The sequence below is a fragment of the Ascaphus truei genome, chromosome 6, assembly GCF_040206685.1.
Source record: "Ascaphus truei isolate aAscTru1 chromosome 6, aAscTru1.hap1, whole genome shotgun sequence".
NCBI classification, from domain to species: domain Eukaryota; kingdom Metazoa; phylum Chordata; class Amphibia; order Anura; family Ascaphidae; genus Ascaphus; species Ascaphus truei.
Window position 1 is genome coordinate 103,726,917 of NC_134488.1, and position 27,311 is coordinate 103,754,227.

General features: G+C 39.2%; 1 protein-coding gene across 5 annotated transcripts in view; it reads left to right on the forward strand.

Moving 5' to 3' along the window:
* The window catches only part of PPP1R12C (protein phosphatase 1 regulatory subunit 12C), a 69,460-nt gene extending 46,317 nt beyond the window's left edge, over positions 1 to 23,143 (forward strand). Inside the window, exons 10-23 of one of the 5 annotated variants that reach the window (XM_075605471.1) lie at positions 605 to 727; positions 2,685 to 2,867; positions 4,395 to 4,489; positions 4,822 to 4,965; positions 5,973 to 6,063; positions 6,255 to 6,392; positions 6,963 to 7,050; positions 7,716 to 7,840; positions 12,310 to 12,365; positions 13,163 to 13,274; positions 14,269 to 14,373; positions 18,197 to 18,247; positions 19,571 to 19,621; positions 20,335 to 23,143. In XM_075605471.1, coding sequence (XP_075461586.1) covers positions 605 to 727; positions 2,685 to 2,867; positions 4,395 to 4,489; positions 4,822 to 4,965; positions 5,973 to 6,063; positions 6,255 to 6,392; positions 6,963 to 7,050; positions 7,716 to 7,840; positions 12,310 to 12,365; positions 13,163 to 13,274; positions 14,269 to 14,373; positions 18,197 to 18,247; positions 19,571 to 19,621; positions 20,335 to 20,421 — 1,449 coding nt within the window. In that variant the 3' untranslated portion in view covers positions 20,422 to 23,143. The remainder of the gene's footprint in view (positions 1 to 604; positions 728 to 2,684; positions 2,868 to 4,394; positions 4,490 to 4,821; positions 4,966 to 5,972; positions 6,064 to 6,254; positions 6,393 to 6,962; positions 7,051 to 7,715; positions 7,841 to 12,309; positions 12,366 to 13,162; positions 13,275 to 14,268; positions 14,374 to 18,196; positions 18,248 to 19,570; positions 19,622 to 20,334) is intronic. The other 4 variants (XM_075605473.1, XM_075605472.1, XM_075605474.1 and 1 more) reach the window with 4 other exon arrangements.
* Positions 23,144 to 27,311: the final 4,168 nt, after the last annotated feature.

A 27,311-nucleotide genomic window follows, 5' to 3' on the forward strand; every position in this document is an offset into this window, starting at 1 on the left:
CCTTGCCCCCTTTTAACGAGGCTGTTGATTTCTGAGTCTCTTGTAACTTTAGAGGTATGATGTAAATTGTTATGAAAATGATCACAATATTAACACCAATTACTGTAGAGTAAAGAATATCATAAATTAGAGGATGAAACCGCCAGCTCGATATGCTCCCTAACAGAAGCTGAGCCCTGTTGACAGCTGAATTGTGTTCATAAAATTAAATGCAATGATCAGAGCAGTTAGGAAGGAAAACGGCTCAGAAGTGCGCACCGAGCTAGTCCTTCCCCCCCACCCCCCTTTATTGTTCTCTGTTGTATCCGACTTTGCACCAAGTGTTACTGCTAGATCTGGACCTATTTCTTTTCTGTCTTTGTCTTTCTCTTTTGTGTTTCTAACCACTGTTCATTATTCCTTCTCCTTCCACCCTGTCCTTTCCATCTGAGGTGACTGACTGGTCTCCTTTTTTGATTATGCTTTTTGTTTCTATCTGATTTCCTTCTCTCTCTCCTTTCTCTTTTTAATCATTTTTCCTCCTCATCTCCTCCGTCATCCCCTTTGCTCCCTTTTTGTATGACTGTTTGTGTGTCTGCTTGTATGTCTCCTTCCATCTCGCCAGCCCCTTTTCACCTTTGTCACTCCCATCTTGCCCCTCGCTGGACCAGTAGGTCCCTCCATGTGGCGTCAGAGCTTGCGCAAAACCGGCATCATTCTGGTGCCCCAAAGAGGCCAAAAGGCTGCGGTGAGCATCATTTGTCTTGTTTGTAGTGTGTGCCTGTGCGTGTTCATTTTGTTTTGTGTTTTTGAATCATTTTCTTCTCTCCTTTCCTTCGACTCTACATTCCTTTACAAAGCTATAAAATGCCACTGTTTTTCCTAGTTATGATCAGCTGGTGAGCTTTGTTATTTTGCCACCTGATTATTAACTCCTTCAGTGCTGGATGGTTTCCTCTGCCACTGAATATGACTGTAACATCAGTAACTCCTGTATTTTATATGTTGACATTTTAAGCAATTGAATGTGGACCCACTACTGTTGTGATGTGTCAATCTAAAGCATGTGTTGCGTTATTCTGAGCAAGGCATACTTGATTGCTAAAGCATACCTAATCACTGGCTGCATTACTGTACAACTTTAAATTACACGCCTTAAAGTATTTGGGAGTTTGGAAATGGTTGTGGCTTGAATATAGAGCAATCACAAATGAAATAATTTGTCTCGAATAATTGAACACTCAAGTATATTTCCTTACGCTGTTATCTCCGAATTTTAATTTCAACAGCAATTTGGCCTGTAACAGTTGCATATAGCTTCCCAGCTCTGTATTACATGAAGTTTGCAGACAGTTGATGCAGGTTGTCATGATGTGTAATAGTGTACCATATCCTCATAGTCTCTTTAACTTCTAGCGTCCTGCTTTCCAAGAAAAGCAAATGATGACTCCATTTCCAACGACTGTCTCATCTCCCTCCAGTACTTTTTGTGTTGATAGAGAGTAGTTGATGTATGTTGGACTATGGACCTTGTGTATTGTACTTCTTAACTTACCGCATCTTTTGCTCCTGCAGTTTTTCCAGTTATCCCTCTGAAATTGGCTTCTAGATCATTTGTGTGAATATTGTGTACATCACGTTGTCAACAGTAATTCATATTTGAATATGAATTGAGCCTGTCATTGAGATTTGCGGATTATATCATTAGAGCTCTTCTGAATTAATGGTTCCTTTGATCCTCTGTTGCAGCTGTGAGATCTGATGGCAGTCGCTGCAGTTCCTCTCGCTTCTCGGAATTAAATCTCATGTAGTGAACTTTTCCTCATTACAATTGGAAGTGCTGGCATGATGCAAGTTTAAATGTGGGGAAACCGAAATCTTTCCAAGATCCTAAACTACTCACGTTTTACTTTAGCGTTTTGTGTTACTCTCTCTGGAGCAACACTGTTACCTACTGTAATTATGGCACAGATAATCTTATCTGCCAGCGTTTTTTTTTTTTTTTTTTTTTTTTAGTTTGAACATTTAGTCATTTATTTCCAGCTCCCACGTTTTTTTTTTTCTTCAGTCTGTGAGGTGCAAGTCAAAGCTATATATTGCATGTCATGCAGCACCGAAGGCCCTTTTTTGTTTTTGAAATCTGAAAATTCAAATGCTATTATATCCGCTTTGGCATTTTTTCCCCCACTTTTTTATTTTATACTTGATGGGAAAACACTGCTTCATAAAAGTAAAAATTACTGTACTGTGTATTAGCTTTCCAGTCTTTTCAAACAGTGATGACGAACTTGTTTGTGTGACTCTAAAATATCAGATACTGTACCTAGAAAATCACATTCATAAATAGATTTGTAAATCAACAGAAAACCAGATGACACAATGGTTGAAGTGATTTTTTCTTTTTCTGTGCATTGAAATAATTGTATTAGACATTAGGGCTTTATATATTGATCTCTTCATACCTAGAGAGGAAATGGCTAATTTGAATGCCTCTAAAACATGGTTAATTAACCTTAGACTGGGTATGTAGTAAACCTTTACAGTGACCCGTTATGTTTTAACATTGTAAGATAAACAACATTGGTATACCACCTACTCTGCATTTCTCAAAATTGTGCAGTGAGAATTCTTTCAACAAGAAAAATTAGCATGATGTCCAGAGCAAATCCCCATATATATGCCCTTCTTTACTTCCGTGTCCATAGTTCACTGGGGCACCGAGCAGCGTCACAGACACAAGTGAAATGTCACTATCCACCTTGAGGGCAGGCTTACGGAAAACGGGCAGCTTCGGTGTTCTACAAGATGCCAAACTAGAGGACAGTAGCAAGAGAGAGACTGGAATCAAGCGCTCTGCCTCCAGTCCCCGTTTGGATACCGAGGAAAGGGTGAGCAGTTAATTTGGTTCTGTTTAGTGGCATATGGAGAAAATTAAGAGTATTGAGTACATGGATGACTGTTTTTAAATCTCATAGCGCGAAATAGCAGCTTGTCCTCTGCCTTTGCCACGCCAATTACAGTAACTTGCAGGCTAAACTGCTATGCCTTTCTAGGTAGATGAAATACCTGAAAATAAATGATTACACATTTCCATATTAGATCAATAAGTTGGAGGGAGGTGAAACTGTAACCTGGTCTGAAACAACTTTTCTAACAGGCTAGCAGTTATTTCATGCCCTGAAAATTTAACATAGCAAAGAAACAATGACGTTACAGGGATGATTGACACTGGTCACATTTAAGGATCTCTTTAGGGTTCTAAATAGAACTGTCATAGACTTTACAGAATATCTTATGTTTTGGGTTGAGTTGTGAGGTTATGATCATTTGGAGTCTTAATGTTCTGGAATTTTTGAGTATTCATCATGTATATTTTAAATGCATTAATAAACTGAACAATAGCCAGAAATGCACTAGTGTCTTTGAGAATCATGATCTTCACATGCGAGACATTTTTAGGGTAACTCGATGTAGTCTTTGTATGAGTGCAAAAAAAAAACCTTGAAATTTTGGCCAACTCCTATTTTTAACCTTTCTTAAACTGAGGAATTGGTTTCTGTAATTTTGCCTGTTTTACTTGGCATGTCTGTTTCCTTATTAATTATTCCGTAGCCATTTCCTCTTTTCCCCCCAAAATGCTAAATTATTGTTTTGGTACTCTGTTCAGTTTGAGGGGCACTTTTTTGGCACAGAGCTATTGTGAAATCGAGACTGAAAGCCTATCTGTTTTAACATCGCAAACATTTTGGGAAATTCTGCAGAAATGGAACAGGAATCTAAGTGAATCAGGGATAAGCAGCAGTGTCATTGCAGAGAGCCGACCTGTATCCAAGTTAGCCAGTCATAAGGAAGGGATATCATCAGGTGGTCTGGTAGGGCATACGTGATGAATAGCGCCAGTGTTGGTTGGCTTTACTTGCTCTTCACTGAACGTAGACGTTTCATTGTATTTTTTTTTTTATTATTATTATTTATTTTTTTTGTATTAGACTATGCAAGCTAAATGTAAAATATTATTTTCAATTGTATCTTAAAACTTTGAGTTTGGACATATGGTTATCCACAAGAGGAAAATAAATGCTGTACATTTGTCAAAGATACGTTTTTTTGTCTCTCTCTCTCTCTCTCTCTGTCTCTGTCTCTCTGTCTCTGTCTCTCTGTCTCTCTCTCTGTCTCTCTCTCTGTCTCTCTCTCTGTCTCTCTCTCTGTCTCTCTCTCTGTCTCTCTCTCTGTCTCTCTCTCTGTCTCTCTCTCTGTCTCTCTCTCTGTCTCTCTCTCTGTCTCTCTCTCTGTCTCTCTCTCTGTCTCTCTCTCTGTCTCTCTCTCTGTCTCTCTCTCTCTCTCTCTCTCTCCAACCAGAAAAATGACAGAACCTGTGACAATCACGTTAACCTGGTCTTCTTTCTTCCATTTAGGGTAAAGAGCCCCGTTTGGCCCGTGTTCTACCAACCCCCACCAGAAGAATTTTCACCCTCCCAGAGACAGACACACTGCGAGAAGCCAGGAGAGAGTGAGTATTAAGGGTCACTAAAATCCATCCATCACAACCACTGTAACCATGCATCATTCCATGTCCACACCTATTACATCAGCAGAGCTCCCAACTCTTGCTGGTCTTTTACTTTTGTGTTTTTTTTTGTAGACCTTGTCCATAAACTCACAACAGAAAGCATATCATTTTTTTCGAGCTGTGCTAACTTCCAACATTAAGAGTTGACTAAAATAAGTTATGAACAATGGATTGTACAGTCTCAAATAAGAGCTTTCCTTCCTTCCGCGCCAATTCCCCTTTAAAAAAAAAAAAAAAAAAAAAAAAAATCTTTACTTCGGTCATTCTGTTAGAGACCTAGAAGGTGGACTACAGATGAGAATTGACATGGTTCCCACCACACAATTGCACACAAACACCACCTCCAGCATGAACGCCACTTCCTCCACCTCGTCTTCCAGCACAAGCGCCAACACTGATCTCGGAGACAGGCGAAGGTAAGGCACTTCCAACCTGCATGTCCTAATTCCTCTCAATCCTTGCCTCCTGGTTTCTGTGCTGCTTAAAGGTCACTTGCAAGAGGTACCTTACCTCATACCCGCGTAGACTAACAAAATAAACTGCTTGTGTGTGTGGTTCCCCCCCCCACCCCCCAACTCGTGCAAGATTGCTGCCGTGTTAGTAGATTTGTTAGTAATTTGCGTTTCCACAAGCAAAAACCTATTTCTGTGCCATGTCACTCAACTAATTTTCTAATCTTGAATCTTGACCTCAACTGAACTTGCTACACATGTTGTGCAAAAAGAATATTTTGATAAGACCATAGTCCATGGTAATAATTTCCTATGCTTGGCAGTAATTTTGTAAAATAGAGGAATTATGTTGGTCATGCGGTAGACAACTTTTACTGCCTGATCTTCTCTTATTGCATCCTGAAAGTTTGCTTCCATCCTATAATAATTCATTTGAAAATATTATTTAAAAAACACTTTTAACAGTGTGTATAACATCTGAAAGTGTGACTTTTCCTTATTTTAAACTTTAAATTATAATAGTGTTCTTAAAAAACAAAAACACCCCAGCCTTGTTTGACTAAATTGTACCTTAATTTATATTATGTTGAGGCCCAAAGATTAACATTTTGGTGACTATTTGTGAAGTAAACTTTGATGTTAGTCCAGAACATTTTTGATTGTATTAGTTTAATAGTATCTGTTTTATGTTTTGTAATACTGTTTTATTAAGAGTATATCTGTAGCAGCTGGTACACCACAAACATTAATTATGTCGTAATAGTGTAATATTTACAGTGCATAAACCTAAAATATGAATACTTTTGAGTATGCATTTAAAAAAAAGTGTGGTTAACTTCTATTTTGAAAACGTTTTTTAAAAAATACATACAGTATATGCAGGATGATTAGTTAATATAATCCATACATAATTCACAAATAAACACATGAGGCATGACTGGAAGGTGACACTCCGCTGCTGTTCATAACAGGTCATATCAGACACCAGTCCGTGATGAAGAATCGGAGTCTCAGCGAAAAGCACGCTCCCGGCTCATGAGGCAGTCTAGAAGATCCACACAGGTAAAGCCAGGACGCTAATTGTGCCACTTAAATGTTTCATTTACAATAATTTTTGGCAAGTGCTTACATTTCTGTGAAAAAAGCTCAATACATTAGATCCTGCTGATTGATCTCCCAAGTATTCGCTTAGCGCATGCATATCTCTTCTGGCACACTAGTGAAACATTAAAAGGGTGTGTGTTTCTTTTTAGGGTGTCACTCTTACTGATTTGAAAGAGGCGGAGAAGACACTGGGGCGATCAGTTGATACTCCCCCAGTTGCGGAGCCAAAAAATAAAGCGGAAGATGGCAGAGACATAGGAGATAAGAACCAAACATCGGAAAATGTGGTGGGTATTGTCTAAATTGCAGAACTGGCATCATTCGATGACGCTGTATTCAATATTTTATTCCTCTTTAACAAATGCATTTTTCAATGGAAATCTTCAGTGTTCATTGGTCAAGTCTTTGAAATGAAGAAACAAAGTATTTGTAATTGGCTGCTCTCCAGCGCTATGTGAGCGGTGACTACGTGTTTGATGGGAACCCCCATAAGCAGTCTGTTTTGTGTGTGGTCTACTAGTAACAGAAGCCAGCGGATGAGAGGCTTTGAATCCAATTTCATTTTAAATCTAGTGGGGTGAGGAAATAAAATAAAGCAGAGTGTACAATCAAGTTGAGTGGTAGAGCTGGGCAAAACTGGGTTGTGTGACATCCAAACTTATCCCTTAATCTTAACCCTTAAGATTTGTAGAGCCTAAAGTTATTTAGAACTAGAACACGAGGCTAAGTGCCCATCTCTAGGTTATTTTATATTTTGCAGTTATTTTAGTTTCCGAGTAGTTTTTTTTTTTTTTTTTTTTTCTGGTTGTATAGTTCTTCTAAGCATTTCACATGGTTTATTATGCTCTTATAAATAGGATTTGACCCGGAGATTCCAGTTACCAAGCACTGAATCCTCCATGTCCCCTGCACCTGTAATTACTGTGAATTCTCAGGAAAAGAAAAGTAAGAACATCTTTCTGAGTCTCTCCTTTCTTTATGGTACATAGCATGTTTTAACCTTCGCTGCCTTGCCCTATAAACCCATTTGGGTTTTGCATCTGATGTTTTTTCTTGTGTGATTGTACTGTGTGTTCTTGGATGACAAAGAAACACATAATACTTGTGTTAGTAGTTTATTTTTCTTTCCTCTACTAGCCACAGATTCATTTTCCGTTTTTCTTATGGACAAGCACTTGTAATTGTATGAATTGGCTTTCACCGTAATTGTATACTTCATTGTGAAAGTATCAAGCTATTTTTATTTTGGACAGATATAATAAAAGCAGTTTTGTGGTCTCTTCAATAGATGACATTATTTTCTGTAAATGCTTCATTGGTCAGCACTAAATACTGCAGGTTTTGGAAACACAATGTATAAATTCCTCACCAGATCCTAACAAAAGCACTGTTTGTTGTATGTTCTGCTATATTTATTATTGTACTTTTGACATCTAACTTCCAAATTTCACACTTTATTTTTTGTTATGAAATAATTGGTTAGAAAACGGCTCACAATCCCGAGAGATTCACCAACTTTATCTGCAACATATATTTCTAGGTGAAGCCTTTGTAATGGTAGCATACAAATTTCGATTTTCAAGCCCACCACATTTTTTCGCCACTTGTAGTAGAACTTGAAGCAGTGAGCAAAGAGGAAAGTGAGGCTGAAAATCAAAACCATTTGGCAGTGCGAGACCGAAGAAGAGGGAGGAAAGACAGACGGTCAACAGGCATGGGGTCAAATTCTTATGAGGTAAGAAGTCCACCTGACCACATGTTGATATGGATATACTATGGAGAACTCTCTCAGAATCAGCGTGTACAGACATCTAAAATATAAAGAGAACTTTCTTCCCTTTGAAACTGAACGGGGTTCAAGAGGGTTTTCCTGTTGGGTGCCTGTAGCTTTACAATTAGTTTTTCTTGTTTTAGAAAAGCGATGTTAAATGATGCTTATATCATAATCCTCTTCAGCCCTTGTCTGTCCTGCTATATCTATCCCAATGGTCTTCCAGGTACTGAGATTTCAAGCCTCTCAACGTTGCTCCAACAAATGTTCTGATTTCATTCACCCCCTTGTAATCCAGTTGAGTATCATCCCTGTACAATGATGGACATTGTCTTCTTGCAATATGTCTAGCCCAGACTTTTTTCTTTGGTTTCAAACCCATTCATTCTTTTTCCTGGCTCTTTGATTAATACCCATCGCCGCATACATTGCGTTGTATGAAACTTCTGAATGTTCTTCTCATTTAGGGTCCAAGTTTCACATCAATCTGTGAGCACGGGCAGAATATACTGGTCAAACCCTTTCCGTTTGAGGCATAGTGAAAGGTTCCCTTATAAAGATTGTCTTGTTTCTTCCAAATGCACACCATCCCATCTCCATTCTTCTACTGATTTAATTTGAAAGCGTCCCATCTTTTGATACCTGCTGGCAAAGGTCCTTGACTTATTCTAGTTCTGTTCCATTTATTTTGAACTTTGTAGAGTCGACACATTTGTTAAACCTCATTTTAATCTTGCTAAGATTTTCATGGAGTTCCACCTTCTTACTTTCTTTGGCAAGTTCTCAAATTTGTTGCTGGAGGTCTTCTGGACTGGTGGAAAAAAATAACAATATAATTTGCAAATCGTCTGTGACTCAAGAATTTACCGATGGTTTTTATTACATTTTTTTATTCCCCCAATTTAACGTCCTGATCAATTCTTCAAGTGTTGCTATGAAAAGCTTTAAGGGCATGGTGTCTCCCTGTCCCACTCCATTGCTAGTCCTCATCTTGCTTGTATCTTTATGTAATCTAATGGTTGATGTGGCATTCTTGTACATGTTCCTTATAATATCAACGTAAACTTCTTAAACATTTTGTATTTTTAATGCCTTTAAATCCACTGAGGTGTAGACAGAATCAAATGCTTTTTCATTATCTATTAATCCTAAAATGAGTGCTAGATCTTATTCATTACTTTGGGAATTAACTTCTTGTACAATTTGGATGTGGTCCCTTGTGTTTTATCCACTGTAAAATCCTGCTTGTTTAAGCATTTAAAGAATTTTTTCTTCCCCAAAGTTTTCCACGGATTTTCTTTACTTCCCCAGCTTTTTTTAAGTTTGAATCTTCCTTGGGGGACCTTCCCCTTCATAGATTTGTTTTTTGCTGCCACTTCTGGTACATCATTAAGCTTTTTGTTATCTTCAACAGTCTTATTTACCATATCACAGTAACATTTTCTTACATCTTCAGTTATACGCTTGCGGATCATCTTGTGCAACTCTGCCTGTCTTCCCTCCAAGCCTCATCTCGTGGAGCGAAGGGGGCAACAGGTGTAAAAGGATGTATAGTAGCACTTGTTGCTAGACTTGCCCATACAGTGAAAGCTTGAACAATATACACCGCTAAAGTGGGAAAGGTAGTGGCCAACATGCAAATGGCGTCTGCATGGCAAGGAAGATCTCAACTTGAAATATGGAACACACACAAAAAGCAATTGCCCTCATTCTTTAGAGGTTGGATTGTCCCTGGGCTTTGACGGCGTTCAGGAAGAAGGTATGAAGGCAAAGGGTGCTAAGAATTTGCAGAGGTTAAACGAAAATCAACAAACTAAATTTCCCATAATCTCCCATAATCTTGAGATGACAATTTCCATGCAAAGATTGGACCCCAGCAGAAAGGCTAAGCATAATTTGGTACATCTGGTTATGGTAACGAGAAATAACGTGGAGACTGATTGGTCGAATTTGCGTGATGTGAAAACTTCTACCTCATGAATTCATTCTTCAAGAAGATTCCAAATAGAAAATGGACACGGAGTGCACCCAGTGAAATAAAGAATGACATTGATTTGTGTCCTAGCTAACAAACATGTAATTGAAGACTGCACAGTTCTTAACCGTTTTGACACGAGTGGTCACTGCTTTTGGTCCATTGCAAATTACATCTGAATGTGAAGATGGAAAGAGAACTAAAAAGACAAAAATAATCAACATCAAGAACCTCAAGAATTACAGCAGAGTACTTCAATCTGAAAAATTCCTTCAACTTGCTCGTAATGCATTGGGAACACTTAAACAATTATGAAAACTTATGAAGTTTGTAGTTGCAAGCGCAGAAACAACTGGAGGAATCGCGAAGAAAAAAAACAGGATAAGAACATAACAGATAAGACCAAGCAATTACTGAGGAAACTAGAAAAATTAAGCAAACCCAAAGAACAAGAATTGAATATGCAGAGCTGTGCAAGATCTGCAAACATAACTGAAGATGTAAGAAAATGTAACTGTGATGGGGGGAATACGACTATCGTAGATAACAAAAGCTTAAAGACAACGAAGCAGCGATTTGGGAAGAAGCAAATCATTGTTCTGAAACAAGTCGAAAAGCCTAGAGAACAAGCGGAATTTTGTAGTGGACACAATACAATGGAAAACACTAACGTTGTACAAGAAGTGATTTTCCAAAGTAATGAATATGATCTACCGCTAAATGTCGGATTTGTAGATTCCGAAAAGGCTTTTGATTCAGTCTACATTTCAGCGATTTTAAATGAATTAAGGCCGTGTTGACACATACTATAGGGAACATTTCTGAGAATGCCACATCAAACATTAGATTACATCGAGATACAAGCAAGATAAGGATCAGCAAAGGAGTGCGGCACAGCAACACTTTAAGAATTGTTCGACATTGAATTGAGTACAAAAAAAATCAAAATCAATGGTAAATACGTGTCCCCAAAAATTTGCAGATTACATTTTTATTTTTGCCAGAAGACCTACAGTAACAATTTGGAGAACTCGCCGAAGCAAGTCAGTGTGGTTACATATGGATCTCAGCAAGACCAAAGTGATATTCACAAACAAATGTATCGACTCTGCACACACAGAAATAAAAAGAATGGAACAATCAACCGTGGCTGGCAAGTAACAATGGATGGAAACCTTTTTGAATTATATCAATAGGAGAATGAAGATGAAATTACGCGTATTTTCTGCCTGTGCTTGTGTGAATGTGAAAAATTGAACCCTAAATACGAAGATAATGCAGAAACTTCAGACAACCCAAAAAGTATGCAGAGCTGTAGGCTGGGTATTACCCGAAGAGACAGGAAAAAGATGTGTGTGTGGGATATTTAAAAAAATTTTAAAAAATAAACACACACTTAATGTAGTTTAAACAAGGTTACACCCCCTCCTCTCCCCTCTCTCCCCCCCCCCCAAAAAGCTCGTATTTTGAAGAATGATTGTCCCTCTACCATGCAATATTAAATATTTGATAGTTCTACATGGCGAGCCCAACAAATGTATGAGTTGCAAATGTAATTAGCTTCCTTCAAGAGCAGGTTTAACTTATTTTGCCCGTGCAAATGATTTTCACTGAATCCTACAACATGCATTCGTAGTTTAGTGTGAGCTTTTTAGTGTTCAGCTGCTGACGGTAATACAATTACAGTACTTTACAAAAGAAAGCAGAGATTGGTAATATATCTGTAGATTCTTTCTCAACCCAAGTCTTCCGATTAGAGGGTTTACAAAAAGATGTTAAATATGGTCCAGAGCATTTGGTCACCATGGAAGTATTACATTGAAAATGTATCTTTAAAAAAAGTGTGCTTTATAAAAAATAAAAAGTGCATCACCTACATTTGAATGCATTTATTAAGCATGCCCTTGCCATTAGTTCACTTTGGACCTGTGAGAGACTGTCCTTTAAAGCTTGGAACTGTTATGACCGTTTCACTGAGATCATTTTTTTCCCTCTAATCCTGACTGTGTTTGAGGAAATTGAAATTGAAAATGAATACTCTTTCAGAGATGTACGTGGTTAGGGTAATGCATATGTACAAAATAAACAGGTTTACAAGGTGCTTGTCACTAATTAGGAGAGCAACCAAGGAGGCTGCATACATTATACATGTTTGTATTGTTGACACCTTACGGGTGTATCTCATTAAGAACAAAGCGTTGAATTGATGAGTAACACACAGGTTGGGAAATAGGAATAATTTGTTGTGATCTGCTTTTTTGAATGCAGACTTAAATTATAGGATATATGTTCACAACATTTACTGGACATATTCACTGTGTCCTCTAGACAAATGGCTACAGTCACTGAGCGTATAATAAAATCTATTTTGACTAATTACGAAGTAGTGTTTGACCCATAGCACGTCACACTGGTGGTTATACCCTTGTCTGAAATGCATACGTTTTGTGTTTTTTAGGGGGAGGAGAATGAAGACTCTGAGCCAGTAAATCACAATGAAACATCGAGATACGGGTAATAATTTAGTTTTCACATTGGTTCATTTGTTTGTGATCTGACATTGGGATAGAAATATAGTACTGTATTTGACAGAAGATCAGAACCACATGGCCCCACCTAGACTGTCCATTTGCCCATCTGATGTTGACCGACGACCCCATTTGATCCTAGGCTTTTATATGTAGGTGAGCCTATATGACGCGTAGTCCTCTGTGGTGGCATACTATTATCTTCTTTGGGGTACATATATTATTGGCTTTATATTTCTGATCGGCTAATCCTTTATCATTTTTTTTGTTTTTGTTTTGCAATTTGTTTTTATTTGATGTTAAATTGCAAGAAAATCAAACACCTTGCGCCTTCTGTTTTAGAAACTAGTTTCAGACCTATTTTTAACCCTTTTGGGTGCCCCAAGAAATACTCCCTACGTCATGGGGTCTAACACACCAGGGGCCCCATTACGTAATATATACGTCCTACCCAAGAAGTTCATTTTTTTTTTTTTTTTTAATTCTTTCTTTAGCTTAGATTGCATCCCTTGTTCCCATGGAGCGCAGGACACGATCTGAAGTTTCCGGGTTAAGGGCCACCACAGTCGTATGGCACTCTGGTGCCGGTGGCACCGGGGCACTAACAGAGTTAAACGATGCTGATTAAAACCTAGGTCCATGGGGTATCCACACTGTGTAAGGCACACATCCGCGAATTTGACATCCTGAGTACTGTTAAAACGTGTGTTTAATACAGTTCTTCCTGGATAACCTTGAGGATGTTGACATAGATAACAAGAAGGAATTGCACTGTATTTGCAGGGTAACTGAAAGCTTGAACAGTCTTCTGCCTCACAGGGCTGGTACCTACGCCCATCAGAGGCATAGTAGTAATTTGAGCTCTAAAGATGAGACGGACAAGGACTACAAGAAGGTAAAATGTAATAGACATGCATTCACCCTAGCATAGAACTGGTTTTAGCGAAGTGACCAAATGTCATCATTCCTAATCTCATGATTGTTTGTGTTAATAAAACAATGAGTGGCTCGTTTAGCAAGTCACATGTACAGCATACCAGGCAATATGAGTTTCTTGTCTTGAGCATATCTGTCTTCACCATTTTACATTTAGGAAGCCATCTGGGATATTGTACAAATGTTGGTCTCTGATATAATATTAAACCAGAACCGCAATAACCGTAACTGACTTTGAGAGGAAACTAATGCTACTTTCACGAGTGTAGTGTTTGCTTTTGCAGTTTTCCATCCCTTACCATAGCGGAGTAGTTCGCAACCTATTTTTACCTGCTGACACGCCTAGTTTATATTTAAAATACAGGTAACACTTGTATTACTTTGCCATATTTTTTGATGTAATGACTGTTTAATCATAGTTTCAAACCTTTGGTTGCTTGTTTTTATTTAATTTTTGTACTGTAAGTTCAAATGCAATATTTCTATAAAAAAATAATTTTTTTTTCTTTTGTAACGTTCTTTGTATTTTGATCTATCCTAAATGTTGTTTGGTTTGATGCTGTGCTGATACTGTGGTTGAGGATCTGTGCCATAGATAGCCAGTTTTAGATTTTTTTTTGCGTATAAATAAATCTAAAGCTGTATCCTGCCCCCTCCCCCTACAATTTGGTCAAAATAATTTTAAAGAGCGGCATGGTTTGCTACAATCTCCTTCAGGTGCTATTCCTGTAGGCTCAAGAAAGCTCTTCTAACAAAAACTTGCCCTGCTGTGTCTCCAGACTTAAACATTATTGTGCTTAGTTTTACAGTGTGTTCACTTTCCTCCTTATCCTGTTATTGCCCCGTTGTCTTGTTATACTTCCAAAAGGACTCCTGAAACAGGACATGGCCAACATTACCAAATAGGGATAACCTATGCTTGCACTAACATAAGTGATATTTATTTATTACAGTTGTACGAAGACCTGCTGTCTGAGAATGAGACACTGAAAGACCAACTTCAAGAGACAGAGCTGAAACTTACCCAAATAAAACTAGAGTTGGAGCGAGTCACACAGGTGGTAGCCATATGCCTTGTTTTCTTACTTTTTACCTAGCTTTTCAAACCCTGTGTCTTGTGTTTTTTGGAGAGGCAACTGTGTGTATAGGATCCTATTTAGCTCGTGGAACATTACAGTAACCTCCATCATTCTCTCTGACTTTGAAACCTGGCTTTCTTCTTTCTCTCCTCCGATTCGCCTATTTTTTTACTGGGGGATTCCAACTGTCATATTTACGATCCCTCGATCTTCTGGGCATCTCGCCTTCTCTCTTTAACCTTCTGCCTTTTGGCCTCCACCATTGGACCAATTCCAGCACCTACTAGAATGGTCACTATTTAGACTTGATCTTTACTAAAAGGTGTAACCAGTCTGGTTTCTCCACCTTCCCTTTTCCACTCTAACATCACCACCACTCATTCCCCTCACCAACCTCCTACCTGTTCTATTCGCTACTCTTGAGACCTTTCTCCATTTACACTCTGCTCTGGCATCTTCCCTGAACTCTAACCTCTCTCCTCTCTCTCCTCTCTTTACTTCCTCTGAACCTGACAATCTTGTGCACTCTTGCAACTCTATCCTCTCTATATCCCCCTGCTCATCTTCGGCACACCAGTCTCTCTAATCCAGAGCATTGGCTACATTTACAAACACGCTTCCATCACACTTGCACGCACTCCTCTATATGCCTATGGAAGAAATCTCACATTCATGCTGCTTGTCTGCGCTATAAATATCTCCTCTCCTGTTTTAATTGTGCTCTAAGGCAAAACAACTACTTTTCCTCACTAATCAACATTCACAAATCCAGTTCATGCTGTATTTTGTATGTATTGGACTCCCTCCTCCAACCTTCTCGTCCCACTTCACATCCATCCTTCACTTCTCAAGCCTTTGCCGACCACTTTAAAGGCAAGTTGGATGCGATCTACTATGAGATTCTTACTGTCCCTTCCCCCTCCTCTCTGCTTCTACCTAAACCTCCTTCCACTCTTGACTCCATTTCTCCTGTTACAGAGTTGGAAGTCTGTAAGCTGATTTTTCTCTTCTCCCACCATCACCACATGCCCTCTCAATCCCACCCCCCTCACACCTTATCAGAACTCTTACTCCTGTCTTGGTCCCCATTCTCACCCATATCTTCAATTCCTCCCTGTCCTCTGGCACTTTCCCCATCTCCTTTAAGCATGTGGTGGTCACACATAGTCTCAAAAATACCCTACATCCTACATGCCTTACTAACTACCACCCTGTATACCTCCTGCCTTTTGCCTTCAAATTGCTAGTGTCTTGTTTTCTCCCGTATAATCAGTTTTCTTCCCAAGCCCTCATCGACCCCTTGAAGGTGGCTTTCATACAGCTCACTCAGACTGTGCTCACTAAAGTAGCCAATGATCTACATGAAGCAAAATCCCACGGTCACTTTTACTAATCCTACTTGTTCTCTCTGCTGCCTTCGATACTGTTGATCCCTCTTCTCCGGCATAATCTAAACTCAGTTGGTATCTGCAACAAAGCTCTATCCTGGTTCTCATCATACCTCTCCCATCGCACATTTTTGGAATCTGTTGCTATCATGTCTGTCTTATTTTTATCAGTCTGTACCTCAAGGCTCTGTTCTGGGACCGCTTCTTTTCTATTTCTACACACTATCTCTTCATGACTTCGTCAACTCTTTTTTTGCCTTGTGTATCCTCTCTATGCAGATGTAACTATCCACCCCTAGCATCACATGCAATGAAGTCACAAGTCTGCCTCCTGGCTATACCCTCGTGGTTGGTGCTCTGCCGCCTTAAATGTAATATGTCTAAAACAGAGCTTCTCATATTTCCCCCTAAGGGCTGGACCCTGCTGGCTACTGCAGCGCCCGCTGTGGCGGACGCTGCAGGGACGAGAGCCCCCCCTCAATGGCGCCGGGCCCGCTGCGAGGGGGGGCCGCAGCGCTGTGGCGCGAGTTGCTTTTGAGAGCAGGACTCGCTACAGAGCGCTAAGCCACGGCCCCCGGCGGTTCAGCCAATGAGGGTGAACCTGCCGGGTGACGTCATGGCCGCGCCCCCGTCACTCCCTCCCCACCCCCCCCCCCCCCCCGGTCTTTTGGTCTGCAGCTCCCTGCAGACCAGGGAATCGGCTGCACGCGCCGCCAGTCTCACGGGCGCACGTGCAGCGGAGGTACTGGGGCCTCAGCCTAAACTTACCTTAATATCCCCCTTTTCCATCACAGTAAACGGTTCTACCATCTATCCTGTCACCAAAGCACGTTGCCTAGGTGTGACATTTGACTCCTCCTTTCTTTCTCCATTAACAGCATAACAAAAATGCGTTGCTTCCTCCGTAATATTGCCAAGACCCCCCCTTTTCCTCTGTCAATCTATTGCTAAAACTCAAATGCCAGCCATTATCCGCTCCCATCTGGATTATTGTAATTTTGCAATCTATCCAAAATTCTGCTGCAAGAATAATTTCACTTTCTCCCATAATTTTCTCATCTCCTCCTTAAACCCTTCTCCTGGCTTCCCATGAAATTTCAGATCACCTACAATGTTCTTGTTCTTACATTCAAGGCTCTCCACTAATCTGCTCTTCCCTACATATAAGGTTTGGTCTCTCGTTATGCCCCTGCCCGTCTCCTGCGCTGTATCCATAACTGTCTTTTCTCCACCCTTTTCACATCTACTGCTCTCTCTCGCCCTTAAACCACTTTTCCGTCACTGCCACTTATCTGTGGAACTCCCCCACACTCAGTATGTGCCAAGCATATACTCTCTCCACCTTAACTCACGTCCTAATCAAGTATTTCATTATCCCGGACTACTGTCCCACACTTACAGTTGCTCCTGCCAACCATTGTGGCCAATCATTACCATCTACTGCACTTACTCCATCACCTGCTGTAAGTTTCCCAATATAACACTTAGATTGTAAGCTCTTTAGCACAGGTATTTCCTTTCCTTTGGTCTGATTTTGCTTGTTGCACTTACGGTCTTATAATTCCCTGTACTGTATTGTCTTTTCTAAAGCGCCAAGTACACAGGCACCATACATACGTAAATACATACATACTGTACATACATACATCTGTATGATATTCTCTTCAATGCTATATACTTTCATTGCATCACCATGGTCTCCACCCAAGAAAGATTATGTTGATATCCTCAGCCACATAGCCACTTAGTTTTAGAAAACTCAATATACCTGTAGCAATTATGTTAAGCTACATGGGTCTTGGCTATAGAAAAAAAGGAAGCTGTGTTGCACCTCTAATCACCAAAAAAAATGGTTTCCTCTAAAGGAAAAAAAAAATCCCTGCAAGCTTAAGCAACAAAGTAGGTTAGCCTTGAAAGAATTTGCAATCGTATGTGTTTTTAGGTTACTTTGCTAAATTATAATTGGGCATACAAGGATTTCAACATGTCTACATCCTATCACTGTATAATGTGAAGTTTATTCTTTGGTGAAAGTCTTTTATTTTATTTGTTTTAGCTCCTATGTACTTTCCTAAGGGATCTCTTGTCTGTCAAGGATTGTGACTGGAAAATAGATCATATGTTATGCTCCGATAAGGGTTATCGAACCTCAAGTCAATAGCCATTAACACAACATTTAGCTCAAATACCCCATATCAGAGCAAAGTTAATCCTGAGATCGCTCTTCTAAAAAGTCTGTTATAATGTTTGCACACTGTACAGACCTAAATTGTCCCTTTATCAATTTTTTATTCTATTTGATACTGTGCTTGGTGTTAAATTAGGATTCTCCGAACTGAAATTAGCAGCCTTTTACAGTGACGTGAACTGTACAGTCTTATAAATGAACAACTTCCGATTGTTTTCCTCCTCAGAGACAAGAGCGCCACGCAGAAAGACCTGCTTTGCTAGAACTAGAAAGATTTGTAAGTATTTTCTCCATCTTTCCTGCTAACCCATTTCAGTTTTGTCTGAATTAACTCACACTATAGACTCCTGGTGTTCAACGTCTACTGTGAATGTTTGTTTATTAAATTTATGGGTGAGGAGACTTTTCAAAATTTGTGTCTATTTCGTTTTTGCATTTAGAGTAGTCAGAAGGCTTTGAGTTAATAACTGCAATGGGGTGGGTGTGTGTGTAACAGGGAATCTCACTCCAAAAATATAAAGATACATTTATTACATCCTAAGATACAAACAATAATTTAAAAATACAGCAACGTTTCAAGCCAAACAGCTTTTTCCCAAGCTCCTTGAGAAAGTGCTGTTTGACTTGAAACGTCACCCTATTTGTTTTTTGTTGTTTGTATTTTATGATAATAAATGTCTCTTTATATTTTTCTAACCTTGGCGTGCCGTGGACATTTTTCTATTGTTTTGTTCCGGAGAGGTGGAACACGTATCGTCCAGCGAGCATCTATTCCACAGCTACGTTTTCATTTCTCTTCAGTAGTGCTTTCACCAAATGTAGTATTTTGTGTCTATACAGCAGGCCTGCACAGCATGCGGCCCGTCTGGCCTCTCTGTGCGGCCCGCGATGACTCCGGCCGGGTGCCAGTTAATTAAATAAATACATTTTTTTTAAAAAGTTTAAAAAAAAAGTTTTAAAAAATGGCGGCGATTCATATTGAGGGGAGGGGGAAAGAGTGTCATATTGAGGGGAGGGGGAAAGAGTGTCATATTGAGGGGAGGGGGAAAGAGTGTCATATTGAGGGGAGGGGGAAAGAGTGTCATATTGAGGGGAGGGGGAAAGAGTGTCATATTGAGGGGAGGGGGAAAGAGTGTCATTGAGGGAAGAGAGACTTGGGGGGATGCTGACTTGGGGGTGGGGCTGCTGACGGAATGGGATGGGGGGATGTGGAGGGGGTATTGTGTGTTTGATGTGGAGGGGGGTATTGTGTGTTTGATGTGGAGGGGGGTATTGTGTGTTTGATGTGGAGGGGGGTATTGTGTGGGTGAGGGGGAGAGATGGGGGTATGAGAGATAGATGGGGAGTATCGTAAAGGTTGATAGTGAGGGGTTCTGGGGAAGATATGAGGATGATGATGATGAGGTGCTGGAGGAGAGATGATGATGATGATGATTTAACCCGTGCGGCCCAAAAAAATTTTCCTTGGAGCATTTCGACCTTTCTCACTTTACGAGTTGGGCAGGCCTGCTATACAGTATATACATATATACACACACGTATAATCATAAAGTACATTTGTTCCACTACTCTAAATCTGATTGCTATTCTCTCCTCTTAGGAACGAAGGGCGCTAGAGAGAAAGGCAGCAGAGCTAGAAGAGGAGTTGAAGGTAATACTTTTCAGGGTTTGTTTCAGAATTGTAATTTTATTTTTTTGTTCTGTTACATTGATGGAAATATTTAGTCGCATTCATACATGGAAGATCTTGTAGTAAAAATTCAGTTCTACTGGCTCCTATGAAATGAATAACTAAAAGGGTTACTAGCAAGAAGCAATATTGCTTGAGTAAGCATACAAGTTCCCTGCAGATATGGATGGCAGGTTTGCCCCTTTTTCTCATTGCTATAAAGTTGTAGATCTCAAAGTATTACTTTTTTTTAATTATTTTTTTTCCCCTCATTGGGTTTTCTTAAGTCTTTCAAGCATTTCAAATGTATTTGCATTTTTCCCCCCACCACTTTCGCTGGAATTGCTGCTACTCCCACTAAAAAAAATAACATCCCATTACCCCAGAGTCCACCACCTTTAAAGCATGACCTTGTGTACCAATGTTTCTTTATCCCCGAAAGATGCTTCCTGTGTGTCCTTTGTTATTTTTGCGCATGATACTTGAAAATCTCTGATCCTAATTCGGTTATTTCTAACAATGTAGTAATTATGATGTAAGAACAGAGTAGACATTGGGATCTAAGAGCAATTGGCACTCTATTGAAAGCTTGTTATAGGCCAGATTTGTTCCACTGAATATCAACATATGCATCTTTTCACAGTGGTCACTTCTCAGAATACTCTTATTCATGTCAGACCTGTATTGCTTTTTAGGTCCTTTCTGATTTGAAGGCAGATAATCAGAGACTGAAGGATGAAAATGCAGCCTTGATACGAGTCATCAGCAAGCTATCCAAATGAACCATCAATGAAACCAGATGCGGATGATCAATGAATAGTAGAACTTGGCAGCAAGATCTTGGCTTGCATGGCCACAAATGCTGACGTCCTGGCTGTGTCGGCAGCTGCAGAGGGACTTATTGGGAACAAAAGAGCAATGCCTCGTGACGTTGCGCTGCACACACTGGAGTCAGTCCTTCGGAGACCCAGCACCCTTATCCTTGGATGTAATGGAAAAGTCTGATGTGCTAGTTTATTGAATAGTTTTATCCACTTTTCTTTTTATACGTATATCTATAAATATATTCCGGTATGTATGTATATTCACGTGTCCCAGGCAGTGCCATTGGCACTGATTAAAGATATTTCTCTTAAGGACAACTTGACATCAGTAACTAAACAAATGATTAATCTAGAGTGAACTGTTCACTTGGTTGACTACAGTTTTTTTTAAGAATAATTCAATTTATCTGTCTCTAACCTGCTACAAATGTGGTCTCCCCATCCCTATAAATCCACCAAAGGATCCTATCAGTAATGCCCTTTATGGAGTTTTCAACTAATTCTTTGCCTTGTACAAAGTGAAGAGAGCTTGAAATACCTTTTTCACATGTAGGAGACCTAGCTTCAGAAATTGGATGTACCTACAGATGGCAGCCAATTGAGTTGACCACGATGTTCCCCCATTTATGCAGGCACGCAAGCGAGGGGGTTAATCATGTTCAAAAATAGATTGTGCGCTTCTTCTTGGGGAAGGCAATAATGACCAACCATAAACACATTGCTGTTGGTAAGACAAGTTATTGCAGTAGCTATTAATATGAATCGATGCCATACAGTTTTGTTTGTTTTATTTCTCCCCCCCCCCCCCCCTTTTAGTTCATAATACTGTTTACATAAAAAAAAAGCTTGGGCGTCTGCTCTTTTTTTAGTATCCAGATAACCGAACATTTGTTGTATTTGTTCTGCCAAAGATGTATTGGAAATCTAAATCTATCCATAGATCCTTAATTTCGGGAAGTATAAATAACTTTGTTTTATTGGGCTGCCTGGATTTCCTATGTGACATTGGATTGACATGGCTGTAAAAAAAAAAAAAAAAGGCTGTTTTTCAAGCAATGGTATATCTTTTAACCTAAGTGGAATGTGAATATTTTAATGTACTTCCAGGCAGTGCAGTTATTTTTTAATATGTTCAGTATTTTAATAATGAGTGGATTATGTATGAATAGTGTGTGATAGAGGGGTTCAGTGTATCCAATATGAATTAACAGTATTGTCCTTTGCATATTTTCTTTCGGGCTGTCCCAGATCTGTTGACCAGATCTTCTAATATTGTTAGATATGCCCAAGTGTCTGTGACGTCACTAGCAAGGCGCCTGCCTAGGTTGCAAGGATAGATTGTTTGTGACCACGTGACTAACTTTAATTGGTGGTCAGAAATCTGTCATGATTTGTTTTAGATTGTCTAATTTAGCCCCCTGCGCATTCCAAGAATAGAGGAAAAGCCCAGTTACTTGTTTAGAGATGCCCTACAAATACCTTCAAATTGTCTGTCTGGGTAACATTGCCAACCCCCCTTAATTCAATTGCCCCCTATCTTTTATAATTAATCAGGATGGTCAGGACCACCTCCTGACTTCAGAGCGTACAGCAATTTCTGTCCCCCCTGTATATGGGTGACAGAAGAAAATTGTTCAAATGAAAAACACCTTTGAAATGGGTTGTTAACTATAAACTTTTGATACATACACTGGTCATCGTGCATGCTTTTCTGTTTAGTAATGGTAGGCCGACAAAAGGGTATATATATTAAGAAGGCAGGACTGAGTCTTGACTACTGTCCCTTTTTTTGAGAGCACCAATTGTCCGTAAAGATTATTTTAATTTAGTATGATCCAACAGGAGCATTGTAAAGATCGCTGTGACCGGACGCAATGTTCACCTCCCATGTATTCGGAATCTATGTAAAAGGGCTTATTACAGACTAGGTATAAACATGACCTCCTGTAGATATGAACGTATATCTATTTCCTATAAAGGAATGTTCGGTACATCTGTATTGGGGGGGAAATGCATCATTCCATATAGAGGACATTACTCTGGTGAAATGCGCTCATTCCCATAAAGCATGGAGAAAAAGAAACTTAGCAAATGAAAGGGTTGCATGCTAAAGAAAAGGGACTGACTGATTACCCATATTACTATAATACTCCTCTTACTGCTATTGGTTACCCAGAATCAAATGTAGTTCCTTCTTTTGGTTGGTTTTTGGGAGGTTGTCACTGCATGTTTCCATCTCTTGCTGTGTTTCATGACCCTTCCTAGTTTTACTGCCATCTCTTTGCCTTCTCTATGCCAAGGTCTGACCCGAGTGGGTCACGGTTGCTTATATGTGAATTCTGTTTAAGAACTTGTAAAACTGTGCCATGCGAGTTGAAAAAAAAGAATTGCAAAACAGCAAGTCAACTAAATGACTTAATATATCTGTATATAAGGAAACTTATTTTATATACACAGTGTCGCAATGTGCAATATGCATGGGTTTTTTTTTTTCCAGAGAAATATAAATATATATTGTATTTGTTACAGCAGTTATAGCTGCAAGTTCCTGTTAACCCCGTAAGTGCTAAAGGAATGTGCAGTGCAATTCATTGCATGCCCTTGATGCACTTAAAGGGGTTAAGTAGGACATGAAAAGTAAATCTGAGCAAAAATAATTAAAAAAATATATATGTTAAAATGTCTTGGATATTATCTGTTCAACTGCATGTGTGAGATGTATGGAAGTGGACTGCAAATTCCAAAGGTTGATCCCCACCACGTGTGTGCGTGTCATTACCACGTGAAGGGGGGGGGGGGGAAGAGGGGTGCTTTGGAAGACGGGCACCCCAGCACCTAAAGAAAGTTTTTAGTAGGTAGAGGAGTGTACTCTTGGTATCTTCACCCTTTTTAGTGTTGGTCACGCATGGGGAAATCCTGATGCTCCTTCTATACACTATCCTTTGCTGATCCTCTTGTACTGCAATGGACCACAACCAAGAAGATACTTATGCTACAGTATCAGTATGTCCTGGAAGCATCGATCATCCAAAATTAATACGAATAGCGTAGTCTTTCATGTTCCTCCGACTTTTGCATATTGCCGGCTGTAAGTACTGCAAAGTTGCTACCTTGCTCGTTTCTCAGGGTTAAAACTCAAAGGTAAACACACTGACCTCTTTCATGTCAAATATAATACTGCCAAAAGAATGTTTTTTTCAGCAATGTTCGTGAATCAGCATTTCTAAAAGAAACGTATTTTTGATATTTTAATTGAAATATCGACTGTTCAAAAATATTTAAGAGGTTAAAATACCAACTTATTTGTTTAATGCCAGTGCTTTCACTTTACAGCAAATATTCTCTACATTCCTGAATAAATGATGGGTCATAGTCCACTTGGAAACCAAAGATTTCAATAGAAAATGACAAACAAGTGACTTATTCCGAATGAGCAATAATAATTGAAGCACTAAATATCTGTCTCAATTCATTGAAAGTCCTTGGATGTAACACTTTTTTCTTTTTTTTTTTTTCTTAAGTGATCTAATAATTCTAATTGTTTTACAAATTTAATCGAAAGGGGAAATAGAAGCCTTTGACCTATGCAAGTCTAACAGCCATTCTATGAGCTCGGGGAGAGGCACTGTAAATAGTCTCTCAATATATAAATCTTTTAGCGGGGTACTTCATAGCCAGGATGAGGTTAAATGGCAAATATATAAACAATTTAGAAGAATAGTGTAGCGTCCTGTAGGTCTTGCACCTACCCGGCAAACATGAAAAAGGTATTTGTTTACCTGCCCATAGGAGCCGGGCCGTAGGTCTAGTCGCCAGTGTGGAACTGTGCCTGGTCCTGCTGCTCACCGCATCTCCATCTAGCATTAGTGTAACTGCTCGGCTGTTTGAATGCCCGGATGTCCCGTCCCTCCAATTGTAGTGTATCAAACAGGGTAAGACAGATCAATGGTAAATCGCAGACCCCCAAGTGATATAGGAGCTCGCCAGATAGTTGGAAAAAAAATAGAAATACTTCATTGGATCAGGGTTCAAAACAGCAGCTGACAAAGGTCATTGTCATGATTCATGTTTTGATCTTTTTGGTATTTATAGTGATAATTATAGTTGTATAAAATGCTATCCATTAGTCACAGCAATACTTTAAGCAAGTGATGTATAAATGCATGGTCATTACCATAGGAAAAACCATACCTGTTTGTATTGAACAATGGCTAGAACTGGTTCATGTAGATTTCAATATCGAATCCGATAACAAATATCATATACTGTACGTGTATCAGAACAGCACATGGGTATATCCATGTCTCATTATAATCGATAAAACACTCTTGTTATTACCAGCTCATCTGATATGTCAATATATCACTCAGATTTTATATCCCCATCTCATATAGTGTCCACATTCTGGTATCGTTTCAACATAAATCAAAATTGACCGGGACCATTGATTTATGGACACCCAGGGAGTTAAAGGACTACAATCCGTACTGTAATAGGGTTCGAGTTGCATATCTAAAGACATTAAGTGTACTACGGAGGTCCTAATGGGGCAATTGACCAAATGGATAAATGTCCTGAGCAGAAACTCGTAAAATATGTTTGTCACCATAGCTATCTACACAGTGTTTAACTTGCTAGCCGATGCTTAAAATAAATTTAAACTAAATTGAACTGTGTGTAGCAGAATAGGGTACAAGGTGTTGCGGGGCACAAAGGTATGACTAAAACAATGAGTGATCTGTCGCAAAATAGTGCAGAGAGCACTGTGCCACACTGCAGGTAACCACAAATGTTCCCAAGTCTAAGTAGCCAATATGAAAGACTAATTATCGAGAGTCAAACAACAAGGGGAAGAGATACTGTATACCAGAATAACTATATATGTAGAGAAGATCAATGTTTATAGGAAGTGTAAGGTCCCAATCCATGTTTAGTCCTTTGGGCATTAATGCATCTAATGTAAAAATCCAAAATGCCTCTAGTCTATGTGGTTTGACATGTTCAATGGCAATGCATGTGAAATTGTCCATCGTCCCTAAAGAACACTTGGTGAAATGCTTGGAGAAAAGATGTCCCAATCCCCTTTTGAGGTCAGTCTCGCATGTTCCATAATACACTGTTTTAATGGTCTGGTGGTTAGTCTATTTCTTTCAGCAGTTTATTCCTATACTTCAATATACACTTTTCTAGTATAATATTAAGGTGCACGGTGGTTTGAATACATGAACAGTCAGGTTGTCGGGAATTGTACCATGGGCAGAGCTGAAAGAATTACACACATGATCTTGAGAAAAGTCTAACCGGTTGCTAGTTTTTGGAGTCCTGATAAGATCCATGCAGGAGAACGGTTCATTTTTGCCTCGTATGTTGTTCTTCCATTGGACTGCTGGTAGCCAGGATTTGAGGTGGGTTCATATAAATGTGTCTCCACAAAGTGCCTTGACTGCTTAATTAAAGAGTCATCTCACATAGCAGGTCAAATCAAACAACTTAATGTAATTGGCTCCCTTAGATATAATTACCGTTAACATAAAACTTGTGCCCTGTGTAAAAGGAATACATTACTTATGAATGTTTTCTGAAATGTATGCTGATCAGACAAATTTCTCTGCATCTGTTTTGCTCATTTTGGTATAGTTACTTGACAAACAAACGATATGGTGTGTAGATAATTTACCAGTAAATTCTGAGCTCCACAAACACTTAACATTATAGATTAGATAAAGATCATAAAACCCTTCAAAGCTTTGGGTTACTATGAAAACTTAAGTGTAAACATTTGTATTTTTTCCCCCAATATGCCAACCAGCTGTTTTTCTTGAACTATGAAACATGACGCTGCATTCGGTTCATTTTGGTCCTTTGTGTGATTGCCGCTTTAAAAGCTGGTTATCTGCAGTGTGATCACTGTTTGAAGTATTTTTGTTAGAGAAAATTGTGTTACTATTTTGGGTCTTAAAGTGGTGTACAATTTTGCGGTATTCATGTCGACCTCTATAATGAGTTGTTTGAAGGGCATATACAATTGTCAGACACTGATAATGGTCCACTGTTGAAGAAAGCTGGTGTTGCTACATTTTAGGCTACAACAATGCTTTCTTGTTCAAATTTGTTTGTAATACAAACAATCATTTAAAAAAAGTTTCTGTAGCCTCTGTATCCCCTCATATTCTGAATGCATCTTCATAACCTGTAGTGAAGGCAGCCACTGTCACACGTCCTGCCATCCTACAATGCATCGAGATTACAATACTAATGTATGAATGTCCTCTTCATATGCTGAGATGTGAACACACAAATTACAACCATGCACCAATGGACATTCTTATGTCGGTTAAAACATTCCCAGAACTTCAGCAAAATGGAACAACCCAGTTTGCCTTGTTGACATTTCTTAGTAGTAAAATTGTACTGGTGTAGTACAGATCTATTTTCCAAGTTATTCGCTAACCAAAAGTTACAATTTATAAAGCTAAGCTGAGCTTTGGAGTTTAAACTGCAGTCCTTCCCAAGACTAAAGAGAACTTCTGGCAGTGACTCGTTTAATAAGATACCGGTAAGTAGGTGATTTACACCATTTTTAAATAAATTGACCAATATAATGCTTTTTTTTTAGTAATCAAATGTTTTTACAATCTTGTATGTATATCTTTATATAGCGCCATTTATGTGCATAGCACACGTGACAATAATATAACACATAATGGGAATAAGCGCTTGAGACATAAAAGTAACATTAGGAAAAGGAGTCCCTGCCCCAAAGAGGTGACAATCTAATTGGTAAGTAGGAAGAACGTACAGAGACATTAGGAGGATGTTCTGGTAAATGTCTGCAAGGGACCACGGTC